The sequence below is a fragment of the Pelobates fuscus genome, chromosome 4, assembly GCF_036172605.1.
Source record: "Pelobates fuscus isolate aPelFus1 chromosome 4, aPelFus1.pri, whole genome shotgun sequence".
In the NCBI taxonomy this organism is placed as follows: Eukaryota; Metazoa; Chordata; class Amphibia; order Anura; family Pelobatidae; genus Pelobates; species Pelobates fuscus.
The window spans coordinates 338,162,066-338,188,027 of record NC_086320.1 but is presented as its reverse complement, the minus strand read 5'-3'; the positions used below and the strand labels follow the sequence as shown (position 1 = coordinate 338,188,027).

Here is a 25,962-nt window from a genome sequence, read left to right as displayed (position 1 = left end):
GGTAAGGAAAATGTGTCTCTGATTTCAAATGTCATGATCTTAGATCCTGATATTGCATCTGCAATTTTCTCAATAACAACATTAGTCCATGGGTCCAATTTTAGATCTTATAATATTATAAGAAAAGATTGTAATAGGTAGGGCTTTAATTATGTGTTTTCTTATTTTCATAATCAATTTTAGCTTTAACCACATTTTAAGAATAGAATTTACCACAATACTACCAAAACTCAACTTTGAAAGAGAGAAATTTGACTCTTGTATGGACCAAAACATTTTCAATACATCTCTTTTTCCATGAGACTCTGTTAACCTCATACCAATGTTCTCTCTTAGACAAAAACAATTGTGTGATAACACTATGAAATAAAAAGCTTGCTTTATAATATTATTGTTATTGTAAACGCTAAATATTATATAATAATATTATTGTTATATTATTGTTATTGTAAACGCGAAATATTTACTGGCCAGTCTTGGTTTGCCATATGAATTTTCAAAATGCGTGTTGTAGCATTGTTAGCCAACTATCTGGCATAGGGAGAGGGATCATTCTCAGCATGTATAGCCACTTTGGGAATATGTATACAATTTTATAATGTTTATTCTTTCCATCCACGACCATTCCTTCGATTTCCATTTTTTTTAACAATTTGTTTGTTTGGGAAATTAAAGGTAGAAAATTACATTCCATTATCTTGGTTGGATCTGAGCACACATTAATACCCAGGTGCTTAAAGGAATGTTCCACCCATAAGAAATCTAATTGAAAATTAATTTTTTATTTTTTTTTACTTTGTTGGCGATATTGCGTGGTAGAATTGTTTATTTTCCATATTTATTCTTCTATTGTTTTTACCAATTGTGTTATTGATTGCATCGGTTCTTGTAGTGTTAGCACTACATCGTTGGCATACATGTTTATTTTGATGTTACTTGTATCAGGATTAAAACCCATAATTGCCTTGTTTTGTCTTGTGGTGGCAGCAAGTGGTTCAAAAGATAAAATATAAAGCAAAGGGGATACAGGGGCACCCCTGTCTAGTTCCATTAGTTAGAGGGAACCAACCAGAAGTAAAGCCCTGCCCCATCACCCTAGCCATTTGCGTAGTATATAATGCTCTTATTTGTTCAAAGAATCTACCCTCGATTCCAAACGTTGACAGAGTAAAATTCAGGAACTCCCAGCTGACCCGGTCAAATGCTTTTTCTGCACCTAACGAAATGGTCAGCAAGGGAGTCCCCGACCTCTGTACAGATGTCTAGAATGTCTATGAGTCTTCTAGTATTATGAATAGCCGATCTGCCCTGAATGAATCCCACTTGTTCTCGATTTATCAAATCTTCAATTACTGTTTTCAATCTCTCTGCCAACATCGACAAAAAGAGTTTAATATCTATGTTCAGCAGGGAGATGGGTCAGTAATTCCTTTTTGTCTTGTTTCGGTATATATTAGCCTGCAGTAGTTCTTTAGTGATTTTTAATTGATTGTCCAAAGGCATTAAACACATCTAACAGATCTATTTTAATACTATTTTTCATTAGCTCATAGAAAAGATTATTAAATCCATCCAGCCCGGGTGTTTTGGTTTTTTTTTGCTTTTAATTTATCAATGCACCTTGTCAATTCTGTTTCTGTAAATTGTTTATTTAACTGTATTAATTGATTTAGTGTTAATTTTGGTAGAGGGATATTATTAAAAAAAAAAAAAAAAAAAAGCTCAGGTTTTTTTTCAGTTTATATTATATAAATTTTGTTAAAATGCACTAAAAGCAGATCTTATTTTATCTGGTCTCAATAGCGTTGCGCCATTATCATCTTATTAATCATTCTTTTTGCTCTTTCTTTTTTTAGACATCAGTGTATCAGCTTTATTTCCCTGGTGATACCATTTCCTTTTTAGGAGGGAGGGAGCCTGTTTATTTTGATAACGTAAATTATCTAGATTTATATATAATTCTGCTAAATTTATCTTTATTGAGTTTTTTTTTTCTTTAGCAGTTAAATGTATCAAATGGCCTTGTATGACGCATTTATATGTGCACCAGGTAATTGGGGGTGTAACCTCTTCCCCTCTATTTTCATAAAAAAACAAGTCTGTTAGATCTTGGATATGTTTCAAATTGATATCGTTTTTTAAAACCCAATCATTAAATTTCCATTCTAGTCTAAATGTATTAATATATTTCTTCTAAATCCATAATTATCGGATTATGGTCAGACCATGGAGTCGTAGTAATAAATATGTTTTTGAATAACCTTTGCCACAGATCTGTCTCCTAATATCAGATCAATACTAGAGTATGAATTGAATGACTTCGAAAAGCACGAAAAATCTTTTTCTTTGGGGTGAAAGATACGCCAGAAATATAACAGAGCGTGAAGTTTAATAAGTTCAGTGAATCTTTTTGCGTTATTAACTAAGTTCCTATTTTGTACTTTATTATCTAATGATCGTTTGTCTAAATCTGGGTCTAAAATGCAATTGAAATCCCCCATAACTACAAGCTGTCCCAATTTTATACGGTCAATTTTATGTAAAACCTTTTTAATGAATGGGATTGATGATGTATTTGGAGCATATATATTCGCTAGGGTAAACTTTTGAGTATTGATTTTGCATACTAAAATAATAAATCTGCCTTCACTATCTAAAGCTTGATACATTTTTTTTAAGAAATATCTTTTGAAAAGACGAAAGCAACTCCTTTTTTTTTTTATTAGCTAGGGCTGCACTTGTAATTATAGGATATACATTTGAGTTAAATTTGTATTTATCCTTCAAGGTCCAATGGGTTTCTTGAAGGGCTCCAATCTGGATATGTTCTTTTTTTATATAATCTAATATCGTGTATATTTTTAAATGCAAATGAATCCCCTGAACATTAATTGTGACAAATCTAATAACCATATTTTAATCGTCTTCTCTTCTTATGTGGTAGGACTAGGAATCTCATCGTATTACAATACATAAACAACATAAAACAAAGTATCGACTGACCAACCATAACTATATTAATTATATAGACAGACATTCTAGGCCATTCACTAAACATACTCCTATCAACTGGAGACTCACTCTCCCTAACACACTAGTCGGCAATCACCTCCTCCACATCTGTTGCCTTCATACATTAAAATCATTTGTATCGGGAAGCCCCATGCATATTTTTTTTCATGTTTTTTCAGTATGGCCGTAATGAGTGCAAATGCTTTCCTATTCAATCTAGTTTGAAACGATAAGTCTTGAAAAACTTTTATTTGCGAGTAAGGTGAATCTTTTAGGTCTTTAACAGCATTAGCACGTACCACTTGTATTTTAAAGCAGAATGAGTGCAAGCACATGATCAAGTCTCTTGGTACATGTTCTGGCACCGAATTAGGTTTCATGACTCTGTGACTTCTTTTAATGTAATTGGTTTCTTTATTTGGAAATAATTCCAGGAATTAAAAAAAAAATCTTCACAATAGTCTTCTAACTGAGATACTGTAATGTTTTCGGGGATGCGTCTTATTCTGAGATTATTTCTTCGTGACCTATCCTCAAGGTCTCCAATTTTAGTTTATTTTCTGTTTTTTCTTCAAGTTTCTCCAACCTTTCAGTATTGATCTGTGTTTGGAAGGAGATCTTCTCTGTCTTCTCTTCCATTGCTTTTAGCCTTTCGCCAATCTTGACAAGGTCACATTTTTTAATATCAGTAGAGGAGGTGGTAATTGGCTAGATGCTCTGTAGTGATGATAGTCAGTTCTGGCCACTGGTTTTCTGGGGACCCTTTCTCTATATCCGTTTTTTATTTTTTTTCCAATTAGCTTGAGGCATCTTGCATTCTGGGCTGGTTCCCCTTATCAGCTTGAGGAAAAAACAAATTACCCGGCTGCTTCCGTCTTCCTGCTGCCTCCTATTTTTTGTTTTCTTTTCACTCTTTTTTTTTTCCGTTCCCAGCTCCCTTTCTTTCAGTTCTCCACGCTCCAGACTTTTTTTTTTGTACACAAACACTTGGCAGTGCTATGTCTTTTATATATTGACTTGCCGTCTCACGGATTTATTTTTCTCTGCGCACTAGTTCGTCCACGGTTTTGTCCATCTCAGTCTTAAACATCCCCAGGACCATTGTCTGATATACTTTAGTTTGAACCTCTTCACCACTGACTAGGACTCCACATTTCATCGTGCTGGCTTCAGTGTCTTCTTGGAACCTAGCAAAGTTTCCCACGAGGTGTAGGCGTGCTAACTTACGTGCACGCATCTTTGTCATAACGCCTCCTCTCGTGTATAACGTCATCTTGTTGGATTATCTCTTTTAAGTTGCTTGCTTGCTGTGTTTTGCAATTTGTAGTCAGATTAATTATACCAGATTTCAAAGATCCAGGTATTTGAAAAGCAAAATTAAAAATACAGCAATGGAAGATTGTTGTAAATAAGTAGAATTTGAAAATAAAATGGAAGAAAAAAAAACAGCTCAACATTGAAAATTTGACAGCTGTTCAATTACAGTTAACTTATTACTGCTTGGTTAGATGAAAATAACAGAATTGTTTTTTTTCTTCCAAACCATCCTTATATGGTATATTGTTTTATATAGAAAGGACATTGAGACTTCAATTAATGCAAATGCAATAACTGTACATGCGGATACCTAGATATACCTCAATTTGTGTAATGCATGTTGTGTAGCCCTAACAAAGGAAGGAGATGTTTCACAAAATAGTGCAAAATGTTGTAAACATAAACACTGGCCTTCTCAATCAGGCTTTTATTGCTTAGTTTAGGGGTAGTCAACCTGGTCCCTACTGCTTATTAGTGGGCAGTTTGGGATTTCAGACGGTGGTGGGTTCTGCAGAAAACGCACGGTGGACCACGATGGCCGTGGACCAAGGCCGGCAGGGGAGATCCTTTCATCTTCCCAACGGTGGCACCATAGGTGGCTACAAAGACTGTATCAATAACTGACTCAACACCAAAACAGACAAAATTATAAATAATATATATCTCATTTTTTTTCATTAAAATATTTTTCATAATTATTTGAAAAGCTTATACAGCAATTTTAAAATAGAGTCTTAGAGTCACATTCTTTCACACATTTCTACTGACAACCTGCATAAAGACCCATTTAAATTTGCAGCATACTATATTTATGCGGTTATATAAATAAATACTTTTTTATGCTTTCTTTATGTAACTAATTTGTTTTGTATTCTTTTCATTTTCTCTATGCAATGGGATTATACATTTTTCAATAACTGAAATAAAAATAAATGTTTAATTAATGATCTTCTATATTCCCAATTTGGGTTTAGAGAACAGGAGGCTCTCATTACAAGTTGCACCTAGGTTCTAAAGCTCACCTGAAAGAAGTCCCCATGCACACTGTATATTTCTATACAAGAACAGGACCTGATCTTCAGTCAATGGCATTTTCACCACAATACTTAAAAACAGTCATATCTACACCAGGTACAAATCAAATTTGCAGGTTAAACAAGGAGTCACAAATTACTAGTAAATTACATTTAATTGTAATTGAGAACAGGCAAATACTGCCACTTTAGATGCTGTGGACCATAACCCCAATTATGTTCAGCTTGCCAGATGTTAACTTGGTATAGTGGACATTTGAATGCATGCATAGTGCACAAACATTTTGTTATAAAGTGAAATTATGGTAACAAAAAAAAGAGCCCTCCCCACACACTAGACATAGCACTGTCCCAGGAGCTGGTGCCAGCTCCCCACGGCTTTGTTTCATTGTATAAGAATAAAGAAGAAAAATATAAAATAAAAAGATCAGTGGTGTATCCCTAGAAATAATACAAATTTTGTTAAACTTTCTTTTTTATAAAAGTCAGATGGTTTTAATGAAGTCTGCACTGAATATTTAACTTTTATGTTTGGCACACCTCACACATTGGTACTTTTTCCTGGAGGTAATCAATTTATACAACAGTTCAGAAAACAGTGCTCTGGAGAAAGATTTTATACACTGTGCATGTGGTTACTCCAGATCACAGTACACAGCTTTATGAAATACAGTTCCCACAAAAAGCTTCCCCTCGTAGACGGCGGCCACGGAAGACGCCTGTATCACTGAGCCGTTGTTCACATATACTTGGGTCACGATAGGATTGTCAGAATGAATGTTCTGCACACGGACAACCTACAATGGCAAAACATTCAACAGAGTGTTAGACACCAAGTTCACCTATGAGTGTAGGGCATGGCAAACTGTTGTAGTGACAAAGTATCACACTGCGTGTAAATAGATTGTTCTTTTACGGCTCAATATTTACAAATGTGAGTCATACACTCTTGTCGGCCTGAGAATATGGTCGCATAGCAGTACAAGGCCCTTCACTTAAACACTTGTGTGGGTCCCCACGCAGGGCTACACCTTTATTTTACTTATGAAGGAACAAGGGCATAAGTAGCACCTATCATCCCTTATCAATTTAAATGTTTTTCATTAAATCCAGCTGCAGGATTTAGATAATCTGTTCAGTGCAAATATTAAAATAAAGTTTCAGATAACCACCCTACCTTGTGAACAGATACTTCATACAGATAGGAAATCTAAGGAGGATAATCTAGTTGGGATTTTTAAATTTGGACTACCCAGAATTACTTTTCCTGTAATGCCTCTTAATCGCTAGCTTTCAATTTTCTTTGACAAAGAAGAAGAAGCACCAGAAATATAGACTACAAGGGGAACACTTTAATGATGGGTAAGGCATGAAGAGGTATGTTAATTCTTGCTTTGTTAATCCATAGCATACCCTACAAAATGAGCATCCTGCCAAGATAGCTCATTTAAACACAGACTAGCTGGGAATCCAGCAACTCTACACTGGGACATTAGAAGCAAAATACATGTCTTTGAACATGCATGCCTTCCACTTAAAGTATTGACATGTACAAGACATGTAGTATGTGAAATAGTACATAGATAAACCCTTTTAAGAGGGTTGAAAAAGAGAGACAGACAAGAGCTGTTGGATATATCATTACAAAACCATGGACATTGAGAAGCTACATCACCCCCACCATTATGGCTATAACAGCTGGCACTCTTTTTCAAAAACATTCCACAAGATTTTGGAGTGTCTCACAACTGGCATCCCAATATGTTCAATGAGGTTGAGTTCTTCCACCTCAAACCATATCTCCATGGACCCAGCTTTGTGTACAGGGGCATAAAGTTATCATAAAGTCGATAACCAATTGTCTAAATGTCTTAACTTTACAGTAGGCACTCATCACTCCAGTGGACATATTTCCACCATTCCAGAGTCCATGTGATGCTTGGCATTGTGTATGTTGACGTGTGGCTTGTGTAAAGCTGATTTGATATGGAAACTCTTTTAACAATGCACAGTTCTTGCGCTGTTTCGTCCAGTGGCAGTCTGGAACTTTGTTACAAGTGATGTAACAGAGGATAGGAGATTTTTAAGCGCTGGGTACTTCAGCATTCATCATTTCCTCTTTGTGAGTGCATGGTACACCACTTTTCTTGCTTCTACATGCATCCACATCACTATAATTGCACTTCGTTGACCAGAGCAGATCTAGTATGGTAGAAATTTCACAAACTGTCTTTTTGCAGAGGGGACATCTTATGACAGAGCCACATTTAAAGCCACTGAGCTCTACAGAACCACCCACTGTACTGTCAATGGTTGTCTATAGTGATTTTATGTCTATATGCTAGATTCTATACACTTGTTAGCAATGTGTGTGATTGAAGAATCCAATTCAACAATTACTAAGGATTTCCACATATTCTTGGCCATATTGTGTAGACAGACAGATACTGATCTGTGGAACCTCAATCCTCATTTCAACTTTTCTTCTCTGGAGTCCTTTTCAAGATGCTTATACCTTTGAGTGTTTATGATTATATAACAGCATGAGATGATGTTAAACTATAGTAAGATTTGCTGGGACTGCATCATTTACACACCAAAAACAGAAAATATTTAATTTTAGCTTGTGTGCACTCACCTCCGATCCAGATGGATCATCAGGATTGTAAAGTAATACTTTTTTGCCGTTTGGATGTCCGGCTGTCCAAATATCCCCTGTATTTGGGTCCACAACTAGGTTGTCCAAAATTGTATCTAATTGCAGAACCTTACATAAAAATAAAGTAAGAATTAAATATTAATATAAAACAACCTATATATAATATTTCTGAACAAAATAACAAATGTCATTGAATTAAGACTTACAGCTAAAAGTTCATAGATAACATTGATGCCATTATCCAGATTGTAGGAAATCAATAACGGGAGAATAAGAGGAAAACAAGCACAAAAAATACCAAAAAAAACAAAAACCCAAGACAATCTTTCCCAAACATTTTGGAAGTGCTTGAAGGAGAGAGAGAAAACGAACAGTGAACATGAATAAATCATGTATCTGTGTATATGCATATATCAGAATATAGGAACAGTTTTTGTTACTGCTAGTGTCCTATATTCTCTGTATTTGTGTGTATGGATCGATAGGTATTCATTTTGAGTTCCGCTATATATCTTCAGCAGCTGACAGGCCCGCTGGGGAGATCAAAGCTCTCCCTCACCAGGCCAGTGCTGGCTTCTATTGGGGAGGGAAGCCTGGGAGACTAACAATCTGCACCTCAGCCAGGTGCAGGCTGAGCGTATTGTCCTTTAGAGTAGGCCATTCAGAGCGCAGGTTACCACAGCAACACTTCAATATCACATCGTGCTGGTGGTTGTATTTTGGATTTGGGGAGTATGTTTATACCCTCACCACCAGACCACCAGGTAGACTCCAGCATTTTGCATGTGGCTCCCTGACACCCGCAAATCACATACAATATCTCGGAATTCACACAATCTAACATACAATGTGTATCAGATTGTGTGGGTGATTTCAAGGATATTCTATATGATTTGTGGCAACCTGATAATAATTGCTAAACAGAGGACCGACCGGGTGCGGTGGCCCTTATAAAGCAAATCGGGCCCCTATAATATCAGCCGGCAGGGAGGAATTGACAGCCTGTCACTTCCTCCCTGTTACGCATAGAGCTATCTGGGAGGAATGATGGGAGGAGGCTGGAAGAGATGCTCACTCGCCTCAGCCAGCACCAGCACCAGAACCCCAAGCAAGACACCCTCCTGGACTCAAAGGTAAGCTAACAGGAGGGTGGCTGCAAATATATAAAGTATGACATGTATGTATCGTGTGGCAGTGTGTATCTGAGTGTGTGTGTCTATGTGCCAGTGTGTGTATCTGAGTGTGTGTGTATCTGTGTACATCTAAGTGTGTATATTTGTGTGTATGTGGCAGTGTGTATTTGTATGTCAGTGTTTGTATCTGAGTGTCTATGTCAGTGTGTGTATCTGACTGTATGTGCCAGTGATGTGTAGCTGAGTGTGTGTGTATGTGCCAGTGTGTATCTGTATGTCAGTGTTTGTATCTGAGTGTATGTGCTAGTGTGTGTGTCAGAGTGTATCTGTGTGTCAGTATGCATATCTGAGTGTGTGTATGTGCCTGTTTGTGTATCTATGTGTCAAGGTGTTCAGACATGTTTGGTGTGTGTGTGTGAGGGAGGGTGGCACTAAACTTGGTGGAGCCACCTCCCTGAAATAGATTTTTGCATGTTGGGATGTCTGACCAGGTATTGTACCCTCTCCCTAGCCGAAGCTAAGAAGCAAGCAAAATTAATTAAAATAACAAAAATATATATAAAACCATGCCCCTCTCACTAAAACCCTGACCCTAACACAATACAGCCCCTATTCCACCGCACAATGCACATACTCTTTATCCCCTCCACTCACACACACACACACACACACTGTTTCTACTGTGCACACCAGTGCCGGACTGGAACAAAAATTCAAATACAAATTTACTGTTTTTATTGCACAACGCAAGCATGCATGTCTCTGGTATCCCCAAAAGTGGGATACCAGAGAACAAAAGTGGAACAGCGCTGTTAAAGTGTGTTGTGCATATGTGGGGATGCTCCCTGTGGTTTTGTTTGTGTTTCAAGGTTGTTTATGGGATTGCATGTGTTTAGAGCAGAGTGTTTGTGTTGCAGTGTGTGTAAAGAGGTGTGGTGTGTTATTAACTGGTGTTCTCAGCCTATCTGTAGCTCCCCTTTCACAACATAACTTGAGAAAATATAACGAACGGTTTGACCACTAATGGCAAGTTGGCATCAGGGACCTCCTGGCACCATAACAACTTATTTTTAATGAAGTTGTTATGGCTCTCAGAGTCTTCCTCTAGTTTTATAGGGGGGCTATTCATTAAACTGGGAACTGGAAATTGGACATTTTAGACCAAGCATGTCAAACTCGCGGCCCAAGGGCCGCATGCGGCCCACAATAGACATCTTTGCGGCCCAGTGAGCCACGAGTAAATGCCTTTTTGTTAAAGCAGAGTCGGTACCTGCATTCCTCACATTTCAGGTGCCTACTCTGCTAAAACTTACCCGGCCAGGGAGGAGGGCCAGCGAGGGAGCTCAGTGTTCCTGCTCCTCACTGCTCACTCACGCGCCGTCTGTAGTGAAGACGGGAGCCGGAATATGATGTCATATTCCGTCACCCAGCATCACTAAACTGCGCACGAGGGAGCAGTGAGGAGCAGATAGAAGATCCCCAGGGAGAGGCCCCAAGTCGGCTCCCAAAGGTAGGGAGCAATAAAGAAAATGATGTGTGTGCAAGAATGTGTAAGTGTGTGTGTGTGTCTGTCAGTGAGTGTGTGTGTGTCTGTCTGTCTGGGAGTGTGTGTGTGTCTGTCAGTGTCTGTGTGAGTCTGTCAGTGAGTATGTGTGTGCCTGTGTGTGTGTGTCAGTGAGTGTCTGTGTGTCTGTCAGTAAGTGTCTGTCTGTCTGTGAGTGTGTGTGTCTGTCTGTGAGTGTGTGTGTCTGTCTGTCAGTGTGTGTGTGTGTGTGTGTGTGTGTGTGTTGGTCAGTGTTGCATTGGCTGTGACTGGACAGTGGAGTACCTGGAGGTGCATGGAGGCACGCAACGCCACGTCACATTCCGACGTGACATCGACGTGCTCCACCTTCACAGGGTTTCAAGAAGTAGCGGGAAGATAAGATTTGGCACAGGTTGCGGACGGCACCATTTGGCGTATACCAGAGGCCGAACTCTGGAGTCGCATACTGGCAGCGACAATGTGAGTGGAGTCTGCTTGTTGGCTAGAGTAGGCTTTTTTATACTGTACTTTTCAAATTAAACCTACGTTTCTATGAATATTTAAGGTTTTTGTTTTTTTGCGGCCCACGTAAACTTAAACCTCGTTTACGTGGCCCATGATAGACTTTGAGTTTGACATGCTTGTTTTAGACTAAAGCATTCATATAAAAAATAATGTCCACAACATTACAATTTATCTAATTCAAAATAAAATTAGCAATTCCTTTGTGAATTCTCCATTATTCCAGGTTCAGTGAATAGAAATTTAGCAAATCTGGCCAAGCATCTGTTCTCTTGCCCTCCAGCTGAGAATTCCATTAAAATAAAGATGAAACCTACAATTTGGATTATTTTGGAGATTACATTTTGCAAAATAAAAGTACCGTATGTTGTAAAAAAAACAAAACACTTAAGATAAGAAGTTATCACTAAGTTTGGATAAATCAGTAATGTAATGTATCACCTTCACTGGAGACAAGGACCAGTTTGCATGTTTTTCCAAAACATTAAGCGTATGACCAAAGCTATCAGCAATGTAAATGAACCTTTAGGGGAGTAAAAAGGACAAAAAGAGAATTAGAGTCTAACTAAACACAGGCTAAGTGCAAGAGTTCATACTTTATTGGGCTCTTAATACTGTTATTCTCAATCAGCCTGCTTCTCTCTGTTTGTGTAAAGAATGAAACATCCTTAACGGAACGTTCTAATGTTGTGTTTCCATGTTCGGATGCAGTTTGGCATAAATAAATAAAATGTAAATATGAATAGGGAGTTATTGATTGGATGAATTTTGGCGGTGGATGAAGAAGTGGGGGAAATTATATTTAGGACATAGCTCTTGGGATGCATTGGGGGAATATAGCAATGGGGGATGAATTTGGAGAACAGTACAGGGGTTGTACTGAGGATGTGGAAAGCATCAAAAGGGGAGATCAAATGTGGGGATGAGTAGGAAGTAGAACATTAATTGGGGCAGACAGAACTTTCCTTTTGTTTTCAGCAGCAGACTGTCTTGGGTTAGCCCTGAATTAATCCCACCACTTTGTTTTCAGAAGGATGAATGGAGCTCATGCCTGAACCGTTACTTTATTTGAAGTCTTGGGATTTACATTTTAAAAAGAACAATGTTTTAAAGTACTAACTGTTGCTACTTAAAAGACTATCCAGCACACATGAATTCCCAAACAGTTATTTATCTGAAACCAAGTTCCAGCTTGATAAAAGTCCTGACTGGGGCAGAAATGTTGCTGGAGGTTTTTTGGAGATCCATGTGTGCCACATCTTCTTCTTGTTTTTGTTTACATCTATCGGATTGCTTCTTCTTTGTACCAGGTGAAGCATATCCCTGACCATTTGGTGAGTGCCATATTTCTAGCATTGTTTACTAATGAAAAGACTATCAGGATCCACTATTATTTCTGAATGGATGAATGCTAATGTTGGTTGATTTGTTCTTTAGTAAATATTCTAAAATAAACTGGTTTCTCAGCACATGAAGAGTCTTGGCAGCTTATGTACATAATGTTAGGTGTTCTTTGCAGAACACTCGGTGAATACAGAGATTGCAGGGCATACATATCTAAGTGCTGAACTGCGTTTATAAACTGAGTTTAATATCTAGATTATGTAAGGCATAATAGGAGGCATATTGGGTAATGCGTAAATGGACAAGTCTAGTAAATAATGAAAGAGTACCGCTCCAAGCCAAGTATGAGGCTCAGGAGAAGGAAATGCCCACTGAAGCCAGTAAATGGACCCACTATAGGCAGGGGATTATTAAGAAGAATCATGTTTTTTTTTAATCATATATGGCAATAGAAACATGAAGGGTAGTAGGTCAAGGGAGAGATAGTAACAGGGCACACCTCCCGTCCCTGATTTCCATGCTGGCTGTCAGAGTTGAGATTGAGTCCTGGCAGTTCAAAGTAAGCCAGGCAGCTGGCCCAAAGCCTCCGCCAAAGCCCATACACAATTCCCACTTCTCCAGACACTCCTGGCCCCACAAGGGCTGTAGAAATTGGTTGCTTCCTCCGAGGGTGATGGATGAGCATTTGGGTTGCTTCCCTCAAGGCCTGCAGCACAGGAGTGCAGGAGCAGATGCTGGACAACTCAGGATGTGGATGGGCAGTTTTTAGGCAGGCTTTCCTCCCATGTGGCTTTCTACAATCGGGAGCAAGTAATGTCCTCCAATGAGAGCCATTCGTGGGATGCTGAGCCTCAGCAGGCAAGTTTTGCAGCAATTCAACTCTCCATCTCTCCGAACTTGTCTGCCCCTCATTTTTAGGTAATCATCATGAAAGAGGTTATCAAGACCGGTCAGGATTGTCTCCTGTCAGCCCCGTGTGGTGGCAGCAGGCATGGCCTCCGCCATCTTGGCTCAGGCAGTAAGGCAGAGCATGAGTCCTTATGATCATGAGCAAATTGACACTCCAGGGGAAACCGGGATATCCACCACTGGTCCAGAGGTGGGGTGATGGGGCTGCAGAGAGGATTCAGCAAGGTGTGCTCACAAGGTCAGGTGATTCGCTGGGCTCTTATTCGCTGGGCATGTTAGGCGGCAGATCTAAGTCAAACTTTGTGCTAGACAGACCAAAACAATCCAAACACAGATTTCGGAGTCACTAAATGACGATATAGCTGTAGCTTGAGGGTTAGAGAACCAGAGCTATGAGAAAATGAGTTCGACCTTGTTGGATGTCAAGCCCTGTCACCTGATTTTTGGATGAATTTAATTGGATATACCCTGTGAGGCTATGGTTTGATCTACATTATTTTTTTGTTAGAGCATACCTATTGCTGCTTTTAAGAATATGTATGTCATATAGGGTCTATGTTCCATACAATTTTGGTTTGGACATTTTACATGCTGTTGCAAGAGGGGCTGCTCTGGATGGGAGTTGGTAGGGAGGTCCACCTTCTAGGTTCTAGATTCTTTAGATAGGTAGTGAATAATCTATCGGGCAAGTGTTGCTTTCATTTATATTTGTTGTGGCACCAAACCATCACTAATGTACATAGAACAATCTGTTCTATATGAGATTGATAAATGGCTGTGTAACTTTTCAATCTTTATGTCCATGATCTGCCATACACAGTTCCAACTTTCAAATGGTTGAATAAAAAGTGAAAAAAGATATCGATATACATTACTTTTTATCAGTTGACATGGCGATTCCATTTGCACTATAGAATCCAGAGGCCACTTGTCTCACTTCACTGGGGCTGTAGTACACAACGTCTGACCATCCTAATCCGAAGAACATTTCCAGGTGTCTCATGGTAAAATCTGAGAAATAATAATCGTTGGTGGCATAAAAGCTCTCAGGTCCCAGAGCCACAATATTGTTAACACTGCAGGGAAAATAAGATGCCTTAGAGTGGTCAGTTGTTTGTGCAGGGAGGAAGGGTGCAAATCCCTTAATACCGTTTTTGTAAATACTTTACCAGCTGTGAGACTGCCCCTTCTCCACTTGACACCAAAGCAGGACTTTTTTTTTTTTTACTTAAAATTCATATCAATCCAAAACAGAAAATACAGGTGGCGCCAACTTATCTAATTAAAAGTGCTAATAGCTTTTAAGTATACAGATAAAAAAAGGTTCTATAATGGAAAAACCACAGATAAAATATTTTTTTATTTTTTAAAGTCCAATGAAATACCAAGGGTATAAAAACAGTCCCAACAAATGGTCATTCTTCAGATATTTGAGTTTGAGGAGATGAAGCAGTAATAGACTGGACAGAGGTAATATGGGTTAACCCATAGAATGAATAGAAAAAATAGGGGGAGGGAAGAAAGCTGTCCAGTGACCCCAAAGGTTTACTAAAACATAACTTTTAATAGTTTACCAATGTATAAAAGGAACTAGAAAGATATCTAGTTCGTGATAAACAAACAAATAGAAATAATGAAAAAAATGTGTATATAGAGGTAATAGTTATCACAGTACCCTCTAAAATATAGCTGATGTAATCAGAAGATTCTCTATCTGCTGATGTAATCAGAGGATTCTCTTATCTGAGCTTAATCCAGACTCCTATCTGTGTTTAGCTAGGTCAATATTAGGAAAGTATCTACATAATAAAAAAGAGATACATCTACATATAAATAGTAACCATAGCGGAGTCCAAGAGTACATACAAATATCGAGACAAAGAATCAGAGAAGATAGCCCAGGACGGAGTTAACCTGGTGCTATCTATAAATGTGTAGCTAGCTAAGCGGAATCAATCCTTGCTACAGCTAAAACAAGTTTATCAGAGTACAGCAAGAAATCAGGCTAGAAAATCCCTTGGTTAGATAAAATTAGCGATACTAAGCTGACTGAATCGTAATTTCTGCCTCTCTAAAAGTGCTGGTCTAAAGCTGTGGACAGCCCATATCCCGGACCCAAGCAAAATCTGCAGCTAGTAGAGACAGGTGGATTCTAAGTTCTAAAGCTAGTATCAGGATCACAATCATAGGGCTAGCTAGTATAACTTGCTGACAATCAAAGAAAAGAGCTACACGGACGCCCCGACGCGCGTTTCGCCAGTGAGCGGCTTTTCAAGGCGCTTTATATGTAGATGTATCTCTTTTTTATTATGTAGATACTTTCCTAATATTGACCTAGCTAAACACAGTTAGGAGTCTGGATTAAGCTCAGATAAGAGAATCCTCTGATTACATCAGCAGATAGAGAATCTTCTGATTACATCAGCTATATTTTAGAGGGTACTGTGATAACTATTACCTCTATATACACATTTTTTTCATTATTTCTATTTGTTTGTTTATCACGAACTAGATATCTTTCTAGTTCCTTTTATACATTGGTAAACTATTAAGTTATGTTTTAGTAAACCTTTGGGGTCACTGGACAGCTTTCTTCCCTCCCCCTATTTTTTCTTCAGATATTTATTCCACTTGGTAAAGCAGTAAAGGGTGAAACACGTTGTGCTTTTATTACTCTCTGTTTAAATAAAAGTATTTTTGGCTACTTCCTTGTTATTAGTTAGCCTATGTACCTTTTATTATTATATTGCTATTTAACAGGCATTGATCTTATCATTTGAAGCAACAGCATTACCACCATCAAAAGAATCCTTGGTGGGGATTGTTCCATCTACGCCTGGCACATAGAGCGGTTAGTCTGCTCTTTTTGCTGTAAGTACATTTCTTTATTTTGATTTACACTTACCTGTATCGATAGCACTATTGGCTACCCTTTCTATTTCATATGACCCATACCACTTTTTTTTCTATTTTACCTAGAGCTGGTCATAGCTCTATAAGATGTGAGTTGGCATTTCTATACCTCAGTGTGGTTTGTAGCTCAGTTTATTTATCATATTGCACCATTGGTCCCTCCTGTCTTCTGTTTTCTTACATACGCTGACATGGACTGAAACTGGTTCAAGGACTTCAGACAAAATATCTGAAGATTTATTGCTTTTTGGGGCAGTTTTAAAAAAAAAATATTTTATCTCTGGTTTCTCCATTATAGCACCTTTTTTGTCTGTAGACTTAAAAGCTATTAGCCCTTCATATTCGATATCTCGGCGCAACCTGTATTTTCTCCAGTTACTTAAGGGTTAGAGGGATACCCTTACATTCAGGAGTGCTGCCGTCAATTTTGCAAGTTGCCTAGCACTGTTCCATTCTCTTTGTTTTGTATATCATATTGATCCAACTAGCACATCTGATGGGGGGAGGAGGTGAGGAAGAGTGCCCAGTGAACAGATCCCTACCTAAGTACGTGCATACACAACTTAGGGGAATGCAATACACATCCTTATTTACAAAACTGTGACTAAGGGCTGTCGATAAACTGCAACCAGCCACTAAATTGAGGTGCTTGAAATCGGTTTCAAGTAAATGTCCCATAGCATATTACGGGACAAGATAAACCTCCATAGAATAGAACTAGAGTCTCCTAATTGGTTGAATATCTTCTTGATCTTGGATGGGGCATTTCTCTGTAAGTTTCAAAAGTTTTAACCACTTCATGACAAGAGCTGTGTTGTGCCGGAAGAACAAGCTCCATCTTTAAATTTTTGCTGTGTCTTCGTTCAAATGTAAAATTCCCTCTTACTTATTTAGTGGACAAACATGTTTTTTTAAAGAACACTTAGCACTTTGAACACCCTCTAGAAATGTCTAACTCATCATTTAGCTTATAGAATAATCAATGGGAAAAAAAAGGAAACTTTTTTTGGGGGGGTTAGAAAAATTACATTCTTCGGTTTTGCCCGTTATGATTTGTAGTCAACTAGTGCAGCTAAAGGAATAGTATATGACAATATATACATTAATTCGTTTGGATTTTGGAAATGCCAAACCATATCATTCACCATTATGGGTCATAAACCAAAAACATTGCAAAGCTTAAGGTTGTCAGATTTTGATAAGATGAGTTTAATAGTGGTAACACATACAGGGCTATTTACTAAACTGAGAAATGTCAGGAATTCACAGTGAAGTCAAAGAGAATTTCTAATAAAAGGCCAAAATCACCAAACAGGAAGCATATTTGACTTGGAGAATTTTTCCAGTTCATCTATATTGGCTTAAAAACTGAATTCATTTTAAATTCTCAAACATTCTCACTTTAGTAAATAACCCTAAAAAATTCTAAGCGAAAGTATATAAAAAAAATAAAAAATAAGACACACTCAAGGATTTAGACTTGACATTCTTAATGCAGTCTCTATCGACACAATTTCAAGTAAAATTCAGTTTTTAATTAATACAGATACAAGTTTAAATTATGCAGCCCTCGTCACACCTCCCTGCATGGGACTTACACAGCCTTCCTAAACATTTCCTGAAAAGAGTCATCTAATGTTTACACTTCCTTTATTGCAAATTCTGTTCAATTTAGAATTTCTTATCTCCTGCTCTGTTAATAGCTTGCTAGACCTTGCAGAAGCCTTTTGTATGATATTTAAGTTCAATTTATAAACAGTAGATAAAAACTTTTAAAATAAGTTACTTGTGATCGAAAGTGAAACCATTTCGTTTTTATGCGGGCATTGTCAGTCACAGCCAAGGGAGGTGTGGTTAGGGCTGCATAAACAGAAACAAAAGTGATTTAACTCCTAAATAGCAAAGAATTGAGCAGGAAGACTGCAGGGGTATGAGCTATCCACCAAAACTGATTAAGCTACAGTTGTTTAGGTGACTATAGTGTCCCTTTAACCCCACATGACAGAAGTTTGGTCCTTAAGGGGTTAAATAACACTGGTGATGTTCATTCACTAAACAGCAGTAAACTGAAGTCGTAATGGCTAACGGTTGGCAAAAAATATCTGACTGAAAAAAATCTCCTGCTCATTATATTGATAGTTTTACTATTTTAGCCTAAATTTTGCATTCTGTTTTTATTTTATTCACTACACTTTGATCTTTCATGAATAAGACCATGGTATGTACTACTGGACCAATTTGAATCTGAAAAATCATTGCTATACAATATACACAGCTGTGGTATATGTTATACTGCTATATAAATAAGAATAATAAAATGTATAATACTTCCATAGCAGTTCATGCTTAATCGTTTTCAGGTGCTTCAGTACATTTTCCTCTTCTTCAAACTGAAATATCTCAATGGTGGTTTTATAATGTGGATGATTAACCACCAGCAGGTATACTGTGTCATCTAAGAGGACAATAAAAAAAAAAAAAAAGATAAAAAAGAAAAACAGTTGGAAACAAGCAGGAAAATATTAAATGAACATCAACCCCTTCCCGACTGCAGACGGAAATTTTCCGTCAACCTTGTCCTTCAGTTAAGAACCGTTGACGGAAAATTTCCGTCATTTACTAAAGTTAACCCCAGATCACGGCGATCGCGGGGTTAACGCTCACCCGATCTGCCTCTGTATTAGAGGCAGACCAGGTGCACCGGATCGCGCTGCCCCTGCAGCAGTGATCGCTCTGACAGGCTGTCAGAGCGAGCACATGTGCTGCAGATACTTACCATCCGCCTCCCTGCGCTTCCGGGTTCTGTGTGAAGTGCAGGGAGACGGATCAGTGATGAATCTCTTCTCCCTGTGTAAAAAAAAATAAAATAAAGTTAAATCCCACCCCCTTCCCCCTGCTTTAATAAAGTTAACCCCTTCCCTGCCAATTGATCACTGACTACAGTGATCAATTGGCAGGGTATACATTTTAATGTCATCTGATTTTTTTTTTTAACCCCTGAGGGATAATTATTATTTTTTTTTAACCCTCAGGGGTTAAATTTATTTAATTAATTAATTTAAATATTTTATAATTATATATTTTGCTAGCTGGGATGGGAGTTATGGGAAAGGGGGGAATTTACTGTTAGTGCTGCTTACTGCTAGTTAGGGGTTTACGGTAAAAGAAAAGTTTCGAAAAAAATGTAAAAGTGTAAAAAAGTTAAGAAAGTGTAAAACGGAGGGCGGGGTCTGACAGCCAAAATGGCCTGTCGCACATTCTAGGATCTCCTGCAATGACTGGCAAAAAAGCGCTGCTACGGAGCGAACCAAAAGCGACAGCGGCAAACGGTGCCCGGGTACAAGCACAGAACAACATGAGCAATCGAATGATACATGCCCGGCACCAGTGCGCCGCAAAAAAACCTGCACCGGCCATGCGGCCTAAACCAGAGCGAAACCTGTGGTCTGGGGGAGGCGGCCAATCTCCTGGCGCGGGACGAACACCCAAGCGAGAATACACTACAGCCCTGCTACCCCCCCCCCCCCTCTCCCCTCTGGACCGGCGGGAGATATCCCGGTCCCCACTGGAGATGACTACCCCAGCACTCCTACCTGCCCTAACGACAAAATCCTCGCCCAAACGGGAGCGTCGGGGCCCAGCTAAAATGGCGGCACAGACGAGGTGCAGAACAGAAGCCACAGAAGCACACACTAGAGCTCTTCGACAGACTTTGCACCTACTTTTGGACTAAACTTAAGGCCACGAGATGACCATTCAGAATGGCGATGAAGGCGGTGGCGGCATGGATCCGCCTGACAGTCCAGCGTGGAACAAAGCCGGGGAGCAGTATGGCGGGAGACGGCGCAGGGTTCCTCGGACGGCAGCACACATGCCCTCACGCTCCAGAATGGAGCCAGCCGGCGTGCCCGACCAGCCCACCTCCCAGCCACAGCCGTCCTGCAAAGCACGATCCAACATAGAGGTACTGGCGGAGCCTACAGCGATGCAAATCACACTGTAGCAGGATCGGTGATTGACCGGCAAAAAACATATCCGCAGCCAACCGGGGAGAGAGCACCGCCCTGCCGCGGGAGCACAGCCACCATCACCTCGCAGAGCGAGCAACCTGTCCTTGGGCAGGACACCCCCTTGATGGACAAATCCAAACACCCGGTGGGCATAGGATGAACAGGGTGTCCTCAACAGCATATGGTTCTGGACTCTAGCCGCTACTCTAAGTGCCTCATGGGACACTGTCACCACTAGTGAAAACCTACAGCTTAGATACACACCTCGTAGTGGGTGCCGTTACTGTTATGTGAACAACAGGACTCCGCCGGCGAACAATAGCGTGTTCGCGTTGGGCAAACATATGCGTTTTCCGGGCTGCCCCCTATTCGTCATCATTGAGTAAACTTTGACCCGGAACCTCACAGTCAGCAGACACATTCTGGGAGGGAGGGTCTGCTGCTGATTGGCTGGAATGTGTCTGCTGACTGTGAGGTTCCGGGCCAAAGTTTACTCAATGATGACGAATAGGGGGCGGACCGGAAATCGCATATGTTCGCCCAACGCGAACACGCTATTGTTCGCCGGCAGACAGTTCGCGAACAGTTCGGGACATCACTATTAGTTAATAGTTTCACTCTTCACATAACCCTGCCGGCAAGTTATGCCACGATATACTGCTGGACCAGCCGATCAACTATATAAGCGACTACTGAAAAGATATCGCTAGCATGTAACACAACATATAGCACTAACTGCACTAGTTCAGCTAATATAGCAATGTAAGGCATAGGCTAATTCACCTATCTACTCAGTAACACCTTCTACATCTCGGTTTAGCCACCCTGCTGCACTATTTTAGGGCAGTCCTGCCGTGATATACAAACCTGCGGCCAACACCAGGTGGTAATCAAACTTGTTCTTTTCTTATCTTATGCTTTTTATTTAGCCTGATTCTCAGTATCTAGTTATTTACTTTGACTAAGCTTGTTATTATTGGTAGCAATCCATTTCAGTGCCTACGAAGTGTAATTGCAATAACATAACTTTTCTCACTATAACCCCTAGGCACTGAATAGCTTTCATCACTGTTTTTCCCTGTTGTTTTTTTTTTTTTTTTAAGTGCTGTATGGTTGACATTTTATGACAAACTTGCTCTCAACTTCACTGTATTTTTACACCTAAAAATGTAATTGTAAGCTTGTTAACTAACCTATGCACTCAAAAAATAAAGATTTTTTTTTAAAAAAAAGTGTAAAACATTTAAAAAGTTAAAAATAAAGTTTAAAAACGGGTTTTACTAAGTAAAAAAAGTTTTACAAAGTAAAAAAATGCATAAAAAAATGCTCATTACCACTACACTTGGTACAAGCTAGCGGAAAAATGATCCCACGCTAAGGTTCAAAATATGCCTTTTGAATTACCCTGGGATGTCTTCTTTAAGAAATGGTATGCCTTTATGGTGTAATTGGATTATATAGCCTTGTAAAATACTCTAAAATGGGACATGGACACAGCGTAAAAATTCAACATTTGAGAAAAACTGGAATGGCTGTGTCTCAAATGTGCCCCTTCAATGTCCACATATACCTGGCAAAGGTACATACGGGGGTATTGCTATACTCAGCCGACATAGCTGAGAAACATATGAAGTATTATACAGTCGTAGCACACATAAGGTTTGCAAAATATACTGCGCAAACTCACTTTGTGTGTCAAAAAGGCAGAAAAAATGCTTATTACCACTACACTTGGTACAAGCTAGCGGAAAAATGATCCAACGCTAAGGTTCAAAATATGCCTTTTGAAATACCTTGGGATGTCTTCTTTAAGAAATGGTATGATTTATGGTGTAGCTGCAATATGTAGCCTGCTCAAGTGCTCCAAAGTGGGACACAAACGCATCAAAACCCTCCATGAAAATTCACACTTAAAAACCTGAACTTGTCAGGTCTCTTTTACAGCACTGTAACTTCACAAAATAGTGTCTAGGTCATACATTGGGCATATTGTTTTACTCAGAAGACTTAGGTGAGCATAATTTGGGGGGGTTTGAACTTAGTGGCACATACAAAATGCCCAGCAAAAATGTAATCCGTATGTAAAAAATGCCAAAATTATTTTTTACCACATACTTTGGCATATATTGGTGAAAAAATGGGGGCATATTAAGGCACAATATGAACAATATGAGATACCCTGGAGTGTCTACTTTTACAAATGGTAGTCCTTTGTGGGGTTTTTTTGAACAGTCAAACTGCTATAATACCCCAGATTGAAGCATAGGCCCATTAAATCCGCCTCTCAAAATTCTACTGTAAATGTTGAAACGGACAGGTCTCCTATATGGCACTGTAGCTTCACGAAATAGTGCCAAAAACATACAATGGGGGTATCGTTGTACTCAGCAGAAGTAACTGAACGCAAAATAAAAGGAATAGCACACACCAACTTTACAAAATATAATATAATACATGAGAAGTTCTTTGTTATAAGTTTGTGTGCCAAAAACCCCCCAAAACTAAATTTTACTCCAATATTTAGCAGAGATTGGCGGTGAAATGGCTACGTAGAAAGTGTCAAAACAACCTTAGGACAATAGCCTGTGATGTCTACTTTATATAAATATATACTTTTGTGTGGCAATTTTGTTTTCTTTTATGGCTATTATGCTTACAAGACAAACATACCAAATTCTAAAAGCGCTCCACATTAAAAGTTTATTTTACTCCTTGTGCTTTGTGACCTGTAACTACCAAAAAAAAAAAACTTAAAATCACAGACACATTATATATTCTGTAAATCAGAACAACTAATTGAATTTATTTTGAATTACTTTCTTTAACCTGCACTATTTAGGCACACATTATTTGAATTTTTCTGTATTTTTTTAATAATAAATAAGCATTTATATATATATATATATATATGTTACATCAAATTAAAGCCCTTTCTGTCCTTTAAAAAACAGTATATAATATGTGTCGGTGCAATAAACGAGAGAGATGCAAATTGCAGTTGAACGCATACAGCAAGAAAATGCAAAAATTGCTTGTGTCATTAAGCGTAAGACAAGCTTCTGAAGCTGTGTCCTTAAGGGGTTAACCACAATACTGCCAGCTACAATTTTATTAACTCAATTTATATGTTAGATAACAGCTGATCACTGTTTTATCATGTTCTATATATATATATATATATTTGTTTTTACTGAATTTATCTTTATGGATTTTAATGCCTTAGTATTGACAGAATAAATAAAAAACAAAAAAGTGGTTTCCCCCATGATCCCCACAGAAACCAGGGAAGGTTCAGATAGTTACCTCTCCTTTTTGTCCATCCAATGGACTAAGGGTAAGAGAGTAATAAAATATATAATACAGTTGAGCATATTCTGGGCTGTCAAGAGATTAATCTTATGTTTGGGATTATTGCTCTGCTGAGAAGTGAACTTTCTCTCAAGGTTCTCCTGCAGTTTTGCTGTGTATTTTACCCCATTCACACTTCTCTCAATTCTTATAAGATTCTCACGACCTGCTGATGAAGAGTACCTCTACTGCCATAGATACAGGGTTTCTTAAGGTATGGGCAGTATTTCATCTGTGCTACACAAAGCGGTAGCCAAAAAGTGCAATTTTGGTCACAAAATATTTCCCCTCCTTAGACATGACAGTCCTTTTTGCTGTTAGCAAACTCCACACCTGCTTTCATAACTGGCTTTGAGTAATGGTTTATTTATTTACACCCTGCCGTAAAGCTTTAGGCAGAGCTCTTGAAATGTGCACATTGACCCCAGTCTCAGTCATTGACCTTTAAAGCGACTGGTGGTCTTTTCTTGGCTCCCCTCATAAGTCTCCTCCTTGCATGTTTGAGAATGACCTTGTCTAGGCAGTGTCTAACTGGGATTTCCAAACTCTTTGCTATTACTTTGTCTTAACCGATGTTGTCTGAGTACTCGCTTATGGCTGTACAATGCTTTTTCTTCTTCATTGTCACAGCTTTCCTTCAAATATGCAACCTGACCAGTGATCCTTTAATCAGAGTGGGACCTTTAGCCCAAAAAAAAATGCTTGTTATATTCCTGTCTCCCAGGTAAAGGCCAATAGGTATTTGTATTGCCATCAATGTATTAAGAGTCATTTGTACTCAAGGTGAATACATAGTTACTTCGGGAAATGTAATAAAGAGCGATGGTTTGTTTCAAGTGAAATACGGTTTAAAGAATTACGGTAACCTTTTTTAATCCATCCAATTATTATTTTTTTTTAAATGTAGAATGCTCTATTGGGCTTTACTATTAGGTCCCCATAAAATCCTGTGAAATGAACAAAAACTTACCTGGAATCCAGCGCATGGCGAAGTTCCCTGTACTGGTTTTCACGCCTGCTCTGATGTCACCACTGCCCTTGCAAGGTCCAATCAAAAGCATTTGATTGGACAGTTCACACCAGCTCAGAGTGCATGTTCACGCTCTGATCTGATAAGGGAAGGGAGAGAAGTAAAGTGTGTGGACAGAGGGAGGAAGAGGATATAAAAATAAAAAAATAAATAAATGTTAAAATGCAGGGGTGGACTTGAATGAAAGATGGGGGGAGTAATGCATGCTGCGTTGTGCACACTGACAAAAGATGTACATTTTGCACAGAATTCATATTAGGAGGCCCACTATTCCATCAAACTTGCCTACCCCATAAAAATTTGCTACCCTTGTCCCTTCCGGTGACGCGGCCGCAGCAGAAGTGAAGCCAAATCAGCTGGAGATCGGCTAACCCATGGACAGAAGTCTGGGATGCTTACAGGGTGACACGTGCATGTGCAGGATCAGGTAGGGGTCAGTAATGTTGCATGTGCGCATGCGCTGGCGGATGTGTGTGCACATATTAGCTAGGAACTACGCATGCACAGTCTCAGGTATGGTCCTCCACAGCTAATTTCTTGGAAATGTGCAGTGGCAGCGAAAACTCTATCCAAGACCGCGTATGCTTAGTTCCTGCATCATGTTCAGGCGCCCCACACTGATAAGCTGATCTCCAGCTGATTTGTCCTCACTTATAAAAGCAGAAGTGGTCATGGTGGTTAGAGTAACCCTTTAAATAGGAGCAACCTACCTTTTTCATCAATGTAAGTACTAATACCATGTGGACTAAATGTGGAGAGATTGGGGGGAGTAATGCAGTGGAAAGATGGGGGGAGTAATGCATGCTGCGTTGTGCACACTGACAAAAGATGTACATTTTGCACAGAATTCATATTAGGAGGCCCACTATTCCATCAAACTTGCCTACCCCATAAAAATTTGCTACCCTTGTCCCTTCCGGTGACGCGGCCGCAGCAGAAGTGAAGCCAAATCAGCTGGAGATCGGCTAACCCATGGACAGAAGTCTGGGATGCTTACAGGGTGACACGTGCATGTGCAGGATCAGGTAGGGGTCAGTAATGTTGCATGTGCGCATGCGCTGGCGGATGTGTGTGCACATATTAGCTAGGAACTACGCATGCACAGTCTCAGGTATGGTCCTCCACAGCTAATTTCTTGGAAATGTGCAGTGGCAGCGAAAACTCTATCCAAGACCGCGTATGCTTAGTTCCTGCATCATGTTCAGG

The 25,962-nt window shown here is 39.2% G+C and overlaps 2 protein-coding genes across 2 annotated transcripts in view; both read right to left on the bottom strand.

Annotated features, from left to right (window-relative positions):
- Positions 1–5,499: 5,499 nt before the first annotated feature.
- Positions 5,500–25,962, bottom strand: part of LOC134609061 (serum paraoxonase/arylesterase 2-like) — a 106,278-nt gene continuing 85,815 nt past the window's right edge. The window contains exon 11 of the mRNA XM_063452440.1: positions 5,500–5,903. The gene's annotated coding sequence lies outside the window, so the exon portion shown is untranslated. The remainder of the gene's footprint in view (positions 5,904–25,962) is intronic.
- The window catches only part of LOC134609062 (serum paraoxonase/arylesterase 2-like), a 49,704-nt gene continuing 29,241 nt past the window's right edge, over positions 5,500–25,962 (bottom strand). Inside the window, exons 5-9 of the mRNA XM_063452441.1 lie at positions 18,697–18,823; positions 14,331–14,531; positions 11,644–11,725; positions 8,002–8,130; positions 5,500–6,160 (exon numbers count right to left, since the gene is read on the bottom strand). Coding sequence (XP_063308511.1) covers positions 5,999–6,160; positions 8,002–8,130; positions 11,644–11,725; positions 14,331–14,531; positions 18,697–18,823 — 701 coding nt within the window. The 3' untranslated portion in view covers positions 5,500–5,998. The remainder of the gene's footprint in view (positions 6,161–8,001; positions 8,131–11,643; positions 11,726–14,330; positions 14,532–18,696; positions 18,824–25,962) is intronic.